Raw genomic sequence first — 18,828 nt, forward strand, 5'->3', positions numbered from 1 at the left:
GACAATTGAAAAAGAAGAACCTTTTATTTGAATTTTTTGAAAAAGTGAATGATGTTGTCTTTGACATGTGAATCTTTTTAAATTTGAATATGAAGTCTCATATGCCTATAAATAGATCATTTGAGAGCTTCACATTTACAACACCAAGAGCATACAACATTCATTCAAAGCTTTCATTCTCTCTTCTCTAAACATTGAGCCTTAATCCTTGTTCATTTTGAGAGATATAGCTTACGCTGTATTGTTCTTATTTCACTCGTTGAGGAGTGTTTTCTGATAACCTACCCACTATCAGCTTTTGTATCAGAAAAAGGGTGTGTATAACCCTTGTGTGTGTAGAAAGTATTCTACACAGGGAATAGTTGAATCACCACGTGTAAGGTGATTGCAAGTGTAGAGGGTGTTCTACACGGATCCTTTGTAGCGGTGTTGTTCAAAGGTGTAATAGGTTTCTATCTCCACCTGAAGGAGGTTGAATAGTGAATTTGGAAATCCTCAAGGGGTAGCTTGAGGCGAGGACGTAGGCAGTGGGGCCGAACCTCGTTAACATACTGAGTTTGCTTCTCTCTTACCCTTACTCCTTATATTTATTGTTATTTCATATTTTGTTTATATTTTATATTATATATTTGATTTATAATTGTTATTTTTTTTAATACAACTCAATTCACCCCCCTCTTGTGTTAGTCATCTGGGCAACAATTGGTATCAGAGCTAAGAGCTCTATTATAAGATTAACTATCTTTTGAGTTAAGATCTTATGGCTAACATTGCAGCTTCATTGGGTGAAGGTCAATCTAGTAGTCGGCCTCCACTCTTTTGTGGAGATAATTACTCATTCTGGAAAGTTAGAATGAGAATATTTCTTCAAGCTCAAGGTAGAGAAATATGGAAATGTATTGTAAATGGACCTTATATTCCAACAAAAGTGGTTGGTGGAGTAAAGGTCAAAAAAGGAAGAAGAAGAGTTTGATCGTGAAGACGATAGACTTTATACTTTAAATTTAACTGCTATGAATTTATTATATAATGCTCTTAATGGAAATGAGTTTAATAGAATAATGAATTGCGCTACGGCAAAGGAAATTTGGGATAACTTGGAAGTAACTTATGAAGGAACTTCGCAAGTCAAGGAATCAAAAATTTATATTCTTACTCATGAATATGAAATGTTTAAGATGAATGATGATGAATCTATTTCTAGTATGCACACTCGTTTTACTAACATCATAAACAGCTTGACAGCTCTTGGCAAAGTTTATTCCAAGGTAGAGATAGTAAGAAAAATTCTCAACTCTTTACCAAAACGTTGGGAATCAAAAGTTACAGCGATTCTTGAAGCTAGAGACCTCAAGAAGCTCGAAGTCAATGAACTCATCGGGTCACTTATCACCCATGAGTACACATTGAAAAGAGGAGAAGAAGAAGGAAAGCCAAAGAAGAGTTTAGCACTTAAAGCTGTTCCTCATGAAAGTGAAAGTGATGAAGATGAGAAAAATGACGATAAAGATGAAGAAGTTGCGATGATAACAAGAAGAATTCAGAGGTTCTTGAAGAAAAATAGAACTCCTCCGAGGAAATCTTTCAAAAAGTTTTCCAAGAAAGATTCAGGTAAAAACGACACTTTAATTTGTTATAAATGCAATAAACCTGGTCATATCAAGCCAGATTGTCCTCTGCTAAAGAAAGATCGAAACAAGGGCAAGAAAGCAATGAAAGCTACATGGGATGATGATTCAAGTAGCTCAGATAGTGAAGCAAGCAATGAAGAATCAGCAAATTTTTGTCTTATGGCTAAAGATGACATTGAGGTAACAAATCTTGATAATATTGAAAATCCTTCATATGAAGAATTGCAAAATGTTTTAGAAGAGATTTATGAAGAATTTGAAAAATTGGGTATCAAGTATACTGCTTTGAAAAAGAAAAATTCTTCTTTAACAAACGAAATTGAAATTTTAAGAAAAGAAAGTATCATTTTGAAAGATGAAAATCTTGAATTGAATAAGAAGAAAACCGATTTAGAAAATATTGTTGAAAACTTTACGAATGGAAAAAGAAATTTTGAAAAACTTCTTAGTAGTCAAAGATGTGTTTTTGACAAGGCAGGTTTGGGATATATGCCAAAACAAAAATACAAACCTTATAAAAATTTCTTTGATAATCATTCTACCTCAAAGACTAATATTCAAAATTCTTTTCATAAAAATAATTTTGTCAAAAAAGGATATTATTATAATCATTCAAGTTTTTCATATATGTCACATGCTATTTGTAATTTTTGTAATAGAAATGGTCATAATTATCATACTTGTCCTATTAGAAGAAATCATACAATGACTATTAGGGCCATATGGGTACCTAAAAATCTTGTTTCTTCTAATACTAATAAATAAAGGACCCAAAGAACTTGGGTACCAAGAAAAATCATTTTAATTGTTTTTATAGGTATGCATGAAGTCATCCACAAGCAAAAATAAGTGGTTTTTAGATAGTGGATGTTCAAGACACATGACGGGAGACAAGACTAAGTTCTTTGATCTTAGATCTAAAGAAGAAGGACACGTGACATTTGGAGACAACTCGAAAGGGAAGATCGTGGGAATAGGTAAAATTGGTAATGAATCTTCTCTCATAATTGAAGATGTTCTACTTGTTGAAGGTTTAAAACATAATCTTTTGAGCATAAGTCAATTATGTGATAAAGGATTTACAGTTACTTTTAAAATGGATAAATGCATTATTTTGAATGATCATGATTGTAATATTTGTTTTATTGCTTTTAGAAACAATAATGTTTATACAATTGATTTTGAAGAAATTACCTCACAAGATGCTATTTGCTTGTCAGCTCAAAATGAAACTAGTTGGTTATGGCATAGAAGATTAGGTCATGCCAACATGGAACTTATTTCCAAACTTTCAAAAAATGATCTTGTGAGAGGTTTACCAAAAACATATTTTCTTAAAGACAAAATTTGTGATGCATGTCAATTTGGTAAACAAACAAAAACTTCTTTTAAAACTAAGAAACATATTTCCACTACTAGACCATTGCAACTGATACACATGGATCTTTTTGGACCAAATAGAGTTGCAAGTCTAGGAGGAAAATATTATGCATTTGTTATTGTTGATGATTTCTCTAGATATACTTGGGTCATCTTTCTTGCTCATAAAGATGAGGCACATAATGCCTTTACCAAGTTATGCAAGAGAATTCAAAATGAAAAGGGCTATACTATTTCAAGTATCCGAAGTGATAGGGGAAAAGAATTTGTTAATAAAAATATTGAAACATTTTGTGATGAAAACGGTTTTATTCATAATTTTTCTGCTCCTCGAACTCCTCAACAAAATGGGGTAGTAGAGAGGAAAAATAGATCTCTTCAAGAGATGGCAAGAACAATGCTCAATGAGAACAACTTGCCTAGTTATTTTTGGGCCGAAGCGGTAAGTACTGCATGTTATGTTATAAATAGAGTTATGTTAAGGTCTAAATTAGATAAAACCCCCTATGAGCTTTGGAATGAGAAAAAGCCCAACATTGGTTACTTTCATGTATTTGGATGCAAATGTTTTATTTTGAATGACAGAGATAATTTAGGCAAGTTTGATGCAAAATCTGATGAAGGTATTTTTCTCGGGTATTCTACTAATAGTAAAGCTTATAGAGTATTCAACAAAAAGACTTTAACTGTACAAGAATCTATGCATGTAGTATTTGATGAATCTAATTCTCCACTCTCCAAGAAATCTATTGATGAAGAAATAGAAGGTATAAATAACACAGAAAGTCTCAATCTCAACAAAGAGAAAGCAATAGAGGAAGTTCAACATGGAGCCATCAGGAAAGATCATCAAAATTTAATACAAGATGCAACCAAACAGTGGAAATTTGTGAAAGATCATCCAGTGGAACAAATTTTGGGAGAACCTTCACAAGGTGTAAGTAATCGATCATCTCTTAGAAATATTTGTAATCATACTGCTTTTCTATCTCAAATTGAACCCAAAAATATTGATGACGCACTTCTTGATGAATCTTGGATTCTAGCTATGCAAGAAGAGTTGAATCAATTTGAAAGAAATGATGTTTGGACACTTGTTCCTAGACCCAAAAATTATACTATTATTGGAACAAAATGGGTTTTTAGAAACAAGAAAGATGAGTCTGGAGTCATTACTAGAAATAAGGCTCGACTTGTAGCCCAAGGTTTTAATCAAGAAGAAGGAATCGATTATGATGAGACATATGCACCTGTCGCAAGATTAGAAACTATTCGAATGCTACTTGCATATGCTTGTTATAAAGATTTCAAACTTTTTCAAATGGATGTTAAAAGTGCTTTCTTAAATGGTTTTATAAATGAAGAGGTATATGTTGAGCAACCTCCAGGTTTTGAAAATCATATTTCCCCAAATCATGTTTTCAAACTCACAAAAGCACTATATGGACTTAAACAAGCTCCTAGAGCTTGGTACGAGAGACTCAGTGGTTTCTTGATTGAAAAAGGTTTTTCAAGAGGAAAAATCGACACAACTCTTTTCATTAAATATGAAAATGATGATATTCTTTTGATTCAGATTTATGTTGATGATATAATATTCGGTGCTACTAATGAAAATATGTGTCAAGTTTTTGCTAAGACTATGCAGGAAGAATTTGAGATGAGCATGATGGGTGAACTTACATTCTTTCTCGGATTACAAATTGAGCAAGCAAAAAGTGGGACATTCATCAATCAATCAAAATATATTAAGGAATTACTGAAGAAGTTTGGGATGGAAAATGCTAAGGAAATTGGAACACCAATGAGCCCATCAACTAAACTTGATAAAGATGAATCCGGTAAGCCAGTTGACTCGAAGATATATCGAGGTATGATTGGTAGCTTATTATATTTAACAGCCAGTAGACCAGATATTATGTTTAGTGTGTGCTTATGTGCACGTTTTCAATCATCTCCAAAAGAATCACATTTAATTGCAGTTAAGCGCATTCTTAGATATCTTAGTGGTACAATTAACCTAGGGTTATGGTACCCTAAGCACACATCTTTCGATTTAATCAGCTACACAGATGCAGATTATGCTGGCTGTAAAATAGATCGAAAAAGCACTAGTGGAGCATGCCATTTCTTAGGTCATGCATTAGTTTCCTGGTTTAGTAAAAAACAAAATTCTGTTGCACTATCTACTGCTGAGGCAGAATATGTTGCTGCGGGTAGTTGTTGTGCTCAAGTTCTCTACATGAAGCAACAACTTGAAGATTTTAAACTCATGTATAATCACATTCCAATCAAATGTGATAATACAAGTGCTATAAATCTTTCAAAGAACCCAATACAACATTCTAGAACTAAGCATATTGAAATAAGGTATCATTTTCTTCGAGATCATGTGCAAAAAGGTGATATAATGTTAGAGTTCACAAACACACACGATCAGTTAGCAGATATTTTCACAAAACCTTTACCAGAAGATAGATTATGTATGATCAGAAGAGAAATAGGTATGATGCATGCTATGAATATCTCTTAAAAGATAGACCAGAGTCAATAAAAATAGAGATAGATTTTTTTTAATACTTTTACATAAATTTGAGATTCTTAGCCTCATGTTTGAGACGCTCATTCTCTTCATACAATATCATGTCATTCTTATTCATGGGAACCGGCAAGCGGAATGAAGAATCTAATAAAGATTTCAACTGTTTATTCTTCTGCCGAATGATTCCTTCCCTTGTGTGAGACTCTTGAACAATTTGTTGAAGTACAACAATTTGTTCTTTGAGCTTTTCAACTTCGTGATTTTTGGCTTGTAGCCGCTGAGAAAAAGCCACAATAGAGGAAGAGTAGCGAGTCCCAAGACTCACCAAGTCATAAATAGCATCAGAATCTGACTTATTAGTCAGATTATTATTTTCTTGCTGCAACATGGCACCAATGGTAGCTGCAGAAAGAACATGAGGTTGAGATGCAGAATGCCTCATGGATGGATCTAGAGAAATGTTAGAAGAATGAGCCATTGAGAAAAGAATAGAAGGCTTAAAACGAGAATGCTGAAGAAATGCAGATGAGTTATAGAGATGAGATGAAAACTTGATGCGGATTAGATGAACTTCAGGACTGATTTTATAGAGATAGCATAAAGAATAAGACAAACTATTTTCTCTTCAAATCTTATTTAGTCAAAAGAAATACAAGATATGCTGGACACACATTGTCAAAAGTTTTCTTACTAAGCCAGCGAGATTAACAGTAGATTGTCCCTATTTTTCTAGTAAACGATGAACCTCTGCTGTTATCTGCCGATGTTGACCTTGTATCTGAACCCTTTCTCGTTCCAGCTCTTCTATTCGTGGTTGCAGATCATGAGCATACCAATCTACAAATTTTTTCAACTCTTGGTTTTCTTGCTTTAGCCTTTTATTCTCACTATCCTTATTAGCAAGCTTCTGTCGTAACTCAGATATTTGCATGTTAAGATGATCAATCTCACTCACCCTCGCCATTAACCTTCGAGACATGATCGTAACAGAGGCAGCATATTGATTACTGAGCATTCTTGATTCTGCAATAATCTCAGAATCAGCCTTACTAGAAAAACGGTTCACTGCTCCTATCATGGTATTGACGGCCTCAGGAGAGAAGATTGATGATTGATGCGTCAAGGGTTCCTGATTCAAGTCTGGAACATTAGTGGAAGAGAATTGCTCAGCCATTCTATCGTTGTGGAAAAACAGAACTCAGGTCAAGAAGTGATTATTTTTTTGGCATCCGATAGATGAAAATGATCATTTTTTTATAGAAACTCGGAGCCTTCAATCCCGTTTGTCAACAACATCAGGCGATTGTTTAAATCTTCAGCCGTATTAAATTCATAGAGTTAGGCCTCGAGGCTTTGCAGCACTTGTCGGGTCACGGACGGCTCCATTTTTCAACTATCTACAGTGACTATTAAACGCATCGTTTTCTTCAGTCCATTTTCTTGTTGCGGATCCTTTTTAATGATGCCAAAAGGGGGAGAAGTGTTAGACTAGAACATTAACATTGTTTAAATTGCTAAACTTGTTATATATGCTTGGAATTATATTTATACTTTTGCTTGAAAAACTAACGCATATTTTCAGGGGGAGCTTAAGTATTAATATAGGTTTCAAGTTCTATCAAATATTTGTCATCATCAAAAAGGGGGAGATTGTTGAACTCAAGATTTCAAGTTTCATGTGATTATAAATCTACACATGGATTTTGATGATAACAAATGAATTCAAAGAATAAAGAAGTCTCAAGCTCAAGTTGTCTACACAATGGAGTCAAGCACATCAAGGAAACAAGCATGAGCAAGAAGGGAACAAGTTCACATTAAAATTATAGAATAATGTTGTAAATCTCTTCAAAATTCGAAATTAGGATTAATGCTCAAAATTAATATTTTATCATAAAGCATTAAAATACATTTTCCACATGTGCATGAATATTTTTGAAAATTAAATTTGAAAATTTTGAAAGATGATTGATTGTCATCTTTTGCATGTGCATGCCTTGATTAAAGGGTTGAACTTTGAAAATATTAAAGATGATTGATTGTCATCTTTCACATGTGCATGTTTTATTTGAATATTTTCAAAAGTGATTGATGCTTTTTTAGACTTATACAAAAAGTAAAAGATTAGGTTTGAATTTTTTGAAAATGAAAGTGTGCTCATTTTGTCATATGCCAAAAGTAAAAGATTAGGTTTGATTTTTTTGAAAAAGTGAATGATGTTGTCTTTGACAATTGAGAAAGAAGAACCTTTTATTTGAATTCTTTGAAAAAGTGAATGATGTTGTCTTTGACAATTGAAAAAGAAGAACCTTTTATTTGAATTTTTTGAAAAAGTGAATGATGTTGTCTTTGACATGTGAATCTTTTTAAATTTGAATATGAAGTCTCATATGCCTATAAATAGATCATTTGAGAGCTTCACATTTACAACACCAAGAGCATACAACATTCATTCAAAGCTTTCATTCTCTCTTCTCTAAACATTGAGCCTTAATCCTTGTTCATTTTGAGAGATATAGCTTACGCTGTATTGTTCTTATTTCACTCGTTGAGGAGTGTTTTCTGATAACCTACCCACTATCAGCTTTTGTATCAGAAAAAGGGTGTGTATAACCCTTGTGTGTGTAGAAAGTATTCTACACAGGGAATAGTTGAATCACCACGTGTAAGGTGATTGCAAGTGTAGAGGGTGTTCTACACGGATCCTTTGTAGCGGTGTTGTTCAAAGGTGTAATAGGTTTCTATCTCCACCTGAAGGAGGTTGAATAGTGAATTTGGGAATCCTCAAGGGGTAGCTTGAGGCGAGGACGTAGGCAGTGGGGCCGAACCTCGTTAACATACTGAGTTTGCTTCTCTCTTACCCTTACTCCTTATATTTATTGTTATTTCATATTTTGTTTATATTTTATATTATATATTTGATTTATAATTGTTATTTTTTTTAATACAACTCAATTCACCCCCCTCTTGTGTTAGTCATCTGGGCAACAAAATGAATTTGCGCAGTATGGTTAATTTCCTGTAATAAACCCATGAACGGAAAATATTATTTTATGGGCGTATGGGCCAAGTGGGAGAATGTAAGAGTTTTATTTAAACTCTATGTCCCACACACCCATCTTAATAGAATTTGAAATAGCTCAAGTCTATCAGATTAAAGATGAGTGATAACGGGATAACAGAAATCCTAAGAGATAAGATTAAAACTCTATCTCTAATTATAGTCAGATACAAACTCTTAGATTTCTTGATGGTCAGAAATCTATAAATAGCACTGAGGGATTAAAGGGTTCTCACCTACAACATTAGAGTGCCTTTTGCCATCGTGAGACACTTGTGAGGCGAAATTGCTAGGGTGATCCTTCTCTCATAGCCAGATTTAATTCTTCATCAAACTGATAGAGAAAGGTACGTATTTATTTATTACTGTTTATTATTGTGAATCATATGAAATCGAAGATCCGTTTATTAATGTTCATGTTAAAATATTTAACAGAGAAATGAGGCGCATATCGTCTAGCAAGATATGTGTGGAGAGTTGAAGATATTGCAATATAGTGGAATGATGTCCCAGATCATGTTGCTCTGACTATATGGCTGGACAAAGCTTATAAGAAATGGTTGTTATTATTATTAATGATAATTGATGATATTATTTTATAAAAAAAAATATAGTATTCATGATAAATAACTTGTGCGGGCCTTGTATTTTTTTTTTAATGGAAAAATCTATAACATTTAAAAAAATCTACTTTAAAAAAATAAAAATAAAAATAGGGCCCTATTATTTTTCAAAAAAAAAGAGGACAGATTGGTTTTTTTATTTTTAAAATCACAATAAAGATCCATTAGTCATCAACAAAGTCCAGCCATTACAGCAGATTTAGTACACTCCGTACTTCCTCCAATCTTAACAATTTCATCAACATAATATAATGCATCTTTAGCTAAATTATGAGCCACCATATTAGCGTTCTGATTCACATAACCCACCTGCCATGGTTTGCCTCCCCGAGTATCTCTTCATGCTTCTTCTTCAATTAAGTGTCCACATTAACTCAGATTATTATCTAATATCTTTTGCATGGCATCAACTTCAAGTATCACATCTGTTACTCCCAATTCTCTACAGAAAGTTACTACTCTCATGATAAAAGCTGATCCAACTTGATCAGCAACTACTGTTGAATTATAACAAAATGATATTGATCGAGAATATCGTAGAGCTGCTCTAACTTCTCCACTATGATCTGATCTCACCATAACCCCAATGCCAATCATATTACTTTTTGCATGATCTGCATCCAGCTACCCGCATCCCAATTAGTTTTGTAATATCCTTGATCTGTAGGAGCGCCCTGCCACTTTTGTACATCAGTTATTTAATCATATATCCTCTTCTAGCCTCTTCAAAATCTTTAAGGAACTACTCAGCTTGGTTCACCAACATATATGTCCCTCAAAAACTACAGAATCTCTTCTAAACCACAACTTTCGCATTATAATGAGCACCGTTGCTTAATTTATCAAATTCTTTCTGCTCTAGTCTTTCATCAAGCATTTGTAACAGTTGCAGAATATTATCCACATGACCGCAAGCACATTTTTTGAATCCCTTTACTGCATGCCAACAATTAAGTACTCCACACATCTCCAAACAATATGTGCAGTATTTTCTGTTTTCATAGTGCGTATAGGGCATTTGTCATCTTGTATTAGCTTCCTTTTAGCCAAATTTGCCTTGGTAGGTAGTCCATATTATTACACGCTTTCCATAAAAACAATTTGACTGCATTTGGAGTATTCATGCATGCTCCAAATCTTTTATCTAGAATTCAACATATATAGAAGAATGCCCCTACATATACTTCTTGCTTCTAATTGCTTCTGTGGGTGGAATATATGCACTCTTGACATGAGTAAACTGTCCATGCATCTGGGGTATAATGCCATATTAATTTCTTTTCACACTCATCATGTACGCTTAGCTAGGGACCCCTTGCCTTTGCATCCCCTGCATCGAATATATCCTTTATAAGATCAATCTACCAAGTTCTAGTAGCTGATCCATCAATCAAGTCTTTGACAATGGCAGAGAGTGGCATTAATCCTCGAGGCGGGGTTTCAATTTACCCCAAAAAAAAAATAAAAAGGGGAGGGGGGGGGGGGGGGGGGGGGGGGGTGGAGTTCTGGAATCTACCATTTCCAATCCTCCATACCATTCCAATTTCCTTCTCTAAGTAAACCTCTTGTGGCATTCGAGAAATCACCTTCATGTGGATAATATTTACCATTCATGACATATATGTTAATTTTTAAACTAAAATATATAATACGAAAGGACAAAACCTTGGCATCACCACTTTTATGTAAATATTACAGGGACAAGTTACAAGGACAAAATGAGTCGTCTAAAGTTTCAAATATTCGTCCATCTATTGTTCATCTCAGCTTTTGTCTCTCTCCTGACAATTTATAATCAATATTAAAGTAAGACAAGTTTATGAAAGAACATTAAAAAAAAAGGGGGGTTCCGGTTATATAAGTGTCGATAGGAGAGAAAGAAAAAGACGAAGTGACATTTTAATATTATTGAAAAATCATATATATTTAAGAGAATTATTTTCAAGGTACCTTACACATCATTTAAATGGTAAGTACCTTACACATCATTTAAATGGTAAAACTAAGAAAATCATGTTGGCCAACTAACGGCTCGTCACTTTAGATACGAATTCATCAATATTCTTGTCCGAAGTGCCACCCTCACTTATTGTTGCTACAGCCAAAGCCCTCCATTTCTTGGCATTCTCCTTCATCTCTCTCCCTCTCTCCCCCTCCATTACTTCCCTAAAGCAAGACTGAATCTGTTCTCTCCCCACAATGCCATTCTCATGATCATCAATCTTGACCCTAATTCCCACCTTCCACACATCCTCAACAAACTTGGCATTTGTACTTTGGTCAGTCCACTGTGGCATCCCCACCATCGGCACTGCCAAGCCTAATGCCTCAACGGTCGAATTCCACCCACAGTGCGTGAGAAAGCACCCAACTGCCTTATTCGATAGCACTTCCAGTTGAGGGCTCCACTGCACCACGAGGCCCTTATCGCCTACCTCTTCCACAAAGTTTTCTGGGAGGTTTGCTTCCTCTGAGGCCCTGACTACCCACAAAAATAAGTAATCGCTTCCTTTTAAAGCAAATGCCACTTCCTCCATTTGCTGTTTGCTTAAACCGGCCATGCTACCGAACGACGCGTAAACAACAGATCGTGCTGGTTTCCTGTTGAGCCAATTGATGCAAACAGAAGAATCTAATGTGAAAAGATTAAGCCCATAATCTGTGTCCTTTTCGATACGGTTGTCCAAGTAGAAAGATGGAATTGTTGGCCCAATCGTCAGCAATCTGCAAACTTTTGACATGGAATCCACGACCTTGTGAGAAAGCACAAACGATCAACGTCAAAACTACAAACTGATTTCAAATCATGAGATCAATATATATATACACACGCACATATATATATTATAATGGTTTTTTTATATTTTATAATACAAAGGAGAGAAAGAGAGACGCAAAAATGATAAATATATATATATATATATATATGTTATAAAACTATCGAAAGGAGAGAGAGAGATAGAACTCAGAGAAGTTATGAAACTTATGAATTTTTTAAAGAATTCAACGATATATATAGGCGTACAAAGGGAACTATGCCAGTTACTATGCAGTACTATGCTGGCACTATGCACTGTGCGATGTCGGTCATTTACTATGCCAGTTACTATGCAGTACTATGCTGACACTATGCGCACTGTGCGATGTCGGCCATTTACTATGCCAGTTACTATGCAGTACTATGCTGGCACTATGCATACTGTGCGATGTCGGCCATTTACTATTCCAGTTACTATGCAGTACTATGCTGGCACTGTGCATTTGACGGCTAGCTCAAGGTGGTCATACAATTTTACAATGTTATTTTACAACACTCCCCCTTTGGATGACCACATATAATGAATATGCCTCGTTAAAACCTTGTCAAGGAAAAACCCTGTGGGAAAAAACCAATGGCGAAGGAAAAAGAGTACAATATTCATGTGTACCGTAAAATGCTTTAAGATTGCCTCATTAAAACCTTGCGAAGGAAAACCCAGTGGGATAAAACCTTAGCGAAGGAAAAAGAGTACAATCAGCATAAGTCTTCAAGACGTTACTCCCCCTGAAAAGTGCATGATAAAAGGTCTTCAAGTCTCCGCATTCCAATGTTCTGTACAATCTTCTTAAATGTTGCAGTTGGTAATGCTTTTGTGAATAAATCTGCCAGATTATCACTTGACCGTACCTTCTTGATATCAATTTCAACTTTCTTCTCATGAATTGCAATGATCTTCTTGTGTGTATCTGAAAGATAACTCGCATCTGTACATCCAACTAACTGTGGACTTGATCCATGTTGATAAAATAATCACAACTGGATCTTTCTGCTCATCACTACTCTTCTGGAGTTGTACTCTTCTGGAGTTCTTATAAATAACACAGTTAGTGGAGAATTCATCAACATTAAACCGCTAACCTCATTTTTTAATAAAAACGGTGGCCAGCCTTTTAAGATCAGACAAGCACCGCAGATTTTCAACTCCTCTATAGGTGTCAGGCGTGCTGTTAGGCATCGCAGCTGTCAGACGTGCTGTCAAGCGCCGCAGAGCTATGAAGCTATATTTCGTCTCTTTTCTCTTGCTTCACGAGAGATGTTGTATCATAATTTTCTTTATAAAAGAGATATTCAGCTCATTTTCATTCACATCTCATCTTCTTCACTTTTCTGTAATCATACTGCATTTTTACTCTGCAATCTCTTTCTGCATTTTTACTCTGCAATGGCTCAGCGATCTTCTCATAGCCAATATATGAGGTACTCTGCACCTCGTTCATCAGCTGTTCCTGCTTCTACCACAGGTGCTATCATGCAATATAATGATCTGACTCGTAGGGCAGATAATGAAGCTATCTATGAGCTTGTGAGTCTCGGTACCCGATACTCATCATCCATTGTCGCATTTTCTCAGCGACTGCAATCCAGAACTTGTGGAGTTGACGATCTCCATGAGAATATTGCTATACTTCAGCGACTTCTTCTGGAGTCCAACATGAAGATAGAATCAATAAAGCAAGAGAATAGGAATTTAAAATCCTTGCTTAAGTCTTCTTTTCGATTGCCCACCGCTTTAGATAGGGATGCCATGCAGATTCTTGAAGAACAAGAGCATTTGAAGAATGAGGCAAAGTGCCTTAAATTTCTGTAATTCTTGTTTCAAGATAATAAAATAATATTTCACAAATATTCATATTTGTGTTTCTATCTTTTGGTAAATGTTCTGTGTGCTTTATTTCTTCTTTAATAATGCACATTTCATATCAAACCCATAATATGAATCTGAAATACTAATTGTATTAAAAGATGGTATTTCGTGACTAATAACATCATCCATCTTCCCCTTGAAGCCGCAAGGGTTTCAGATTTATATTTCAAATATGTGCAGTTTTTATGAGCTCTTTTGGAGCCTCAATGACATTTAAATCATATATATAAACTGCAACAATAGCTTGTTTTCATTTGCGTTTGGATTGCTTTAGATTATATAAGGATCTTTGAAACTTGATAGAATACATATTTCCAAATGTATTCATATTAGAAGCTCCAGACATTTCCTATCCTTCAGGGATTTTCATATATATATCATGATCCAATGATCCATATAAATATGCAGTTAATCATGCATATCCAAACTCTCGATAACTTTCAAGCTAATAAAAATCTTAATATGATTTAACCACTTTAAAATCATATCAATATTGTTTCATTTGTGTTTGGACTTCAAGTCCATATTTATCACATTTTACTTAGTGATATCAATTCTGCAGGAATTGAGAAACTGACTCGTGATTTATATATCACATTTTTATTTCCTTTCCATAAATACCCACTGACATTCAACAAGCATCACCTCTTTAGGTGTTTGGACTATAAGTCCCGATGCATCATATTTTACTAGTGAATCAATTCTGTAGGAATTGTTTCTTTCAAATATTGGCCAATATTTTACGTCGGTCTTCTTCGACGGTTCTTGATTCACTTTCTCCATTATTTCTAGTAATGTCAATTGCCATCTCATATGGAAATACGTCGTCGACAACGATTTTATTTCTATCCATAATTTCTCCATTATTCGAGATCTCGTTATTTTCAGGTACCTGTCCCTCTTAAAGGGAAGACATTTTCATGAAAAATCTCTTCAGGAGGCACTTTTCAAGAGTTTATATAGGAGAATTTTATACAAAGAATTTGGATGGACTTTATTGCTTGTTTTGTGGGTATGGCCTCTTCAGGAGCACCAAATTATTTGTGCCTTTCTCTTTTGAGATACTCTATCTTTTGTATCGATAAGTCTCACATGCCTTTATACATGTTTTTAGACTGCTGAATTTCTTAATTGTCCTACAGGGACTTCAATCCTCGCTGGAATTTTAGCAGTTAGAATATGAGACATTTTTATCTTATTGCATCCAAAATTTAATTATCATCTGAACTTCTGGTTCACATATGATAATCAAGATAACGTTGAATAATTTCATCTTATTTGCTTCAAGCAAATTTTTCTTTTCACTTCTGGTGGTAAGACTTTATAGTAAAAGAATCTTCTGGTTCTTTTATGGACGTCCATATGAAAATCATTCGACTTATCATAATTGATTTTGGATGATCAAGATAACCATGAAAAGATACAAATATTTTGAATCATATCACCTTTTGATGCATCATAATATTTGATTCAATAACTTGTATAATATCATCTCAAAGAGAAAGCTAACAGCTTTTCCAATACGAGCTTCTGGCCCAAAAAGATATTCATTATCACGTCCAATCTCTTAGTTTCTTTGAATGAAACACATCATTCTTTTTACTTCAGGGAATAGAATGATATAAATTCATTATCATTCACTTCAGGGAATGATATAGATCTAGTAAGACGTGACTAATGATTCTTATCAAAAACTCATTATTTTGCTCAGTCACTGAAATACCTGACACAAATTTAGAATATATTGTGAACGTTTGCATTTCATATTACTACTTCAGGAGCATACTCGATATTGCTACTTTAGGAGCACATTCGAGACGTTCATTCAAATATATATTCTTTCCACAATTTCAATTATGCAACTTCAGGTGCATAAATCATAATGAGTTTTTGGTACAAGTATCACTCATATGAGATACTCAATAAAATTATTGATTTAGGGCGATCCTTCAGGGATGCTCCATTTCCATTCTCAGATAAATCATATCATCAATAATTTATAATAAGTATAAAAGAATAAATAAAACTTTCATTACTACAAAACATTGTAGAATATAAAAATATTTTATAATAAGATAAAGGAAATACATTAATTAAAAAGGAACACTTTCATGATCAACTCTACCACTAGAATCCTCAAAGAAATCAGAAATATCAAGACTTGTAATATCTTCTCCATTTATAGAATTTAAAGCATATGATGGTTCAGCAAAATTTGTTTCAAATTTCTTTGTTTTTTCTTTTATAGAAGATTGGTATAAGTCAACCAAGTGCTTGGCTGTACGACAGGTACGAGCCCAATGTCCATTCATACCACATCTATGGCATCCATCTTCATCTTTCTTTAAAAATTTGTTTTGAGGACCTTTGCCCTTCTCTGAGTTGAACCACTTCTGGTGGTACGGTGTATATCTATTATTATCCCTTTTAGTGTGGTCACTTCTAGGACCTCCACTTCTATAGTTTTTCTTACCACGTCCACGTCCTCTTTTTCTTTGAAAAGATGCACCATTCGATTCTGGGAATGATGTAAATCTAATACCATTCACTTCAGGAAATGATATAGAACCAGTAGGACGTGACTGGTGATTTCTTAATAAAAGCTCATTATTTTGCTCAGCTAATAGAAGACAAGATATAAGTTCAGAATATTTCTTGAACTTTCGCTCTCGATACTGCTGCTGCAGGAGCACATTCGAGGCATGAAAAATAGTATATGTCTTCTCTAACAAGTCATCATCAGTGACTTTTTCACCACATAATTTCAATAGCGAGCTAATTTTAAAGAGTGCAGAGTTATACTCACTAACACTCTTGAAGTCTTGCAACCTCAGGTGCATCCAATCATGACGAGCTTTTGGGAGGATTACAGTTTTCTGGTGTTCATATCTCTCCCTTAAATCATTCCACAAAATAAGTGGATCTTTCACCATTAAATACTCAGTTTTTAATTCTTCATGAAGATGGTGCCGGAGGAAAATCATTGCCTTAGCACGGTCCTGCAGGGACCCTTGATTTCCTTCTTTAATTATATCTCCCAGGTTCATCGCATCCAGATGGATCTCAGCATTAAGGATCCAAGATAAATAATTTTTCCCAGAAATGTCAAGAGCAACGAATTCTAATTTTGTAAGATTTGACATTTTTTACATATATAAATCAAGAATATAAAAATATATTGAAAAACTTACTTGAAGTAGAGGACTATTAGCTTCAAGATTGTCAGAACTTTCGTGCTGATAACGTGTTATAAAACTATCGAAAGGAGAGAGAGAGATAGAACTCAGAGAAGTTATGAAACTTATGAATTTCTTAAAGAATTCAACGATATATATAGGCGTACAAAGGGAACTATGCCGGTTACTATGCAGTATTATGCTGGCACTATGCACTGTGCGATGTCGGCCATTTACTATGCCAGTTACTATGCAGTACTATGCTGACACTATGCGCACTGTGCGATGTCGGCCATTTACTATGCCAGTTACTATACAGTACTATGCTGGCACTATGCATACTGTGCGATGTCGGCCATTTACTATGCCAGTTACTATGCAGTACTATGCTGGCACTATGCACTGTGCATTTGACGGCTAGCTCAAGGTGGTCATACAATTTTACAATGTTATTTTACAACAATATATAATTAATCTGGTTAATTTCAAGGGTCTGTATTAGTCCTGCATAATTCTGTATTACAACAAGATGCATGTACATATAGGAAATATGATTGGAGAAATATGACCAAAAAACCACTGTTTACACAAAACCACGATATATAGAGCCTTTTCTTTAAATTTACCTTTGTCTACAGAATATTCTAATTATTTAATGAAAAACAGTAATATTTTATATACTCATTTGTAGATTTCTAATAAAGTTTACCTTTAATAGTTCTATGCATGAGATGTAAAGCTAATTAATGTTCTACCTTGTACCCTTGTAAATAGGAAATCTTTTTGATAATCGGGAGATTAATAAACAACCGTGTTTTTATAAATTGGACTACTTACCACAGAGAACAAGAAGGTAAACTATCTGTTAATATTTTTTCAATTATGTCGTGTGATTTATTTTCATCCATCTTAATTGCTCAACCTAAACTATTGTATCTACTGTGTGTGTGTGTGTGTGTAAGTAGCTAGCATAAGTACTGACCTGAAGCTCTAGCTCATAGAAAGTGTTGACAAGAACCCAATCGGCTTTGTCTGCGTTAGAAAATTGATTTATCACCAACGCGAAGTAAGCCGGATAGGACCCGGACACAGAGATGAAAGATGGCATGTCCTCAAGGTCAAGCAACGGGAAACCAGGAATGGAGATGGGTGTGGAAGATATAGGGAGCTTCAAGAGCCCGTGATGCACTTGATAGTATATGAAATTAACAGCACAAGTTTGAGTAAAGAAAGCAGCTCCAAGCAAGCCAAACATTTTGGCTACTTCCAAAGCCCAAGGCAAAAAAGCGTCATATATTATGCAATCAATAGGGTTTACCGTGTCTTTGTACTTGAGGATGAGGTCGGATAGGGTTTTTGAGCCTTTGGCTTCCATGCGGGTGAGATAGGCATGGATGCTTTCGGCTTGGAGGAACCCACCTTCATCATAGCCGTCCGATATCGTTTCAAATTGGACGGAGCCGTCCGGTGAGTTATGGGGCTTCATGGCGTTGTAGATGAAGACGGTGGTGGCTACGGTTGCTTTAAGCCCTTTGGAGGCCAATCTCTTTGAGAATTGGAGCAAAGGGTTTACGTGGCCTTGGCTTGGATAAGGTAGCGCTAAGACATGGCCTCTGTATGCTCTGTTTTCCATCTCTCTCTCTCTCTCACTCTCTTTCTCTCTCCGTCGATTCCTCTCTCTCAACATATATCACTCTTGATCTATCTCCGTCACTCTATCTGTGTCACTT

General features: G+C 34.9%; 1 protein-coding gene across 1 annotated transcript; it reads right to left on the reverse strand.

Annotated features, from left to right (window-relative positions):
- Positions 1–11,115: 11,115 nt before the first annotated feature.
- Positions 11,116–18,828, reverse strand: LOC122281844 (UDP-glycosyltransferase 74F2-like). Its single transcript, XM_043093657.1, has 2 exons — positions 18,081–18,828; positions 11,116–11,990 (listed from the first exon to the last, which is right to left on the reverse strand). The coding sequence occupies exons 1-2, from the start codon at positions 18,783–18,785 to the stop codon at positions 11,262–11,264; spliced, it is 1,434 nt and encodes a 477-aa protein (XP_042949591.1). The 5' UTR covers positions 18,786–18,828; the 3' UTR covers positions 11,116–11,261.

This window comes from Carya illinoinensis, chromosome 1, assembly GCF_018687715.1.
Source record: "Carya illinoinensis cultivar Pawnee chromosome 1, C.illinoinensisPawnee_v1, whole genome shotgun sequence".
In the NCBI taxonomy this organism is placed as follows: domain Eukaryota; kingdom Viridiplantae; phylum Streptophyta; class Magnoliopsida; order Fagales; family Juglandaceae; genus Carya; species Carya illinoinensis.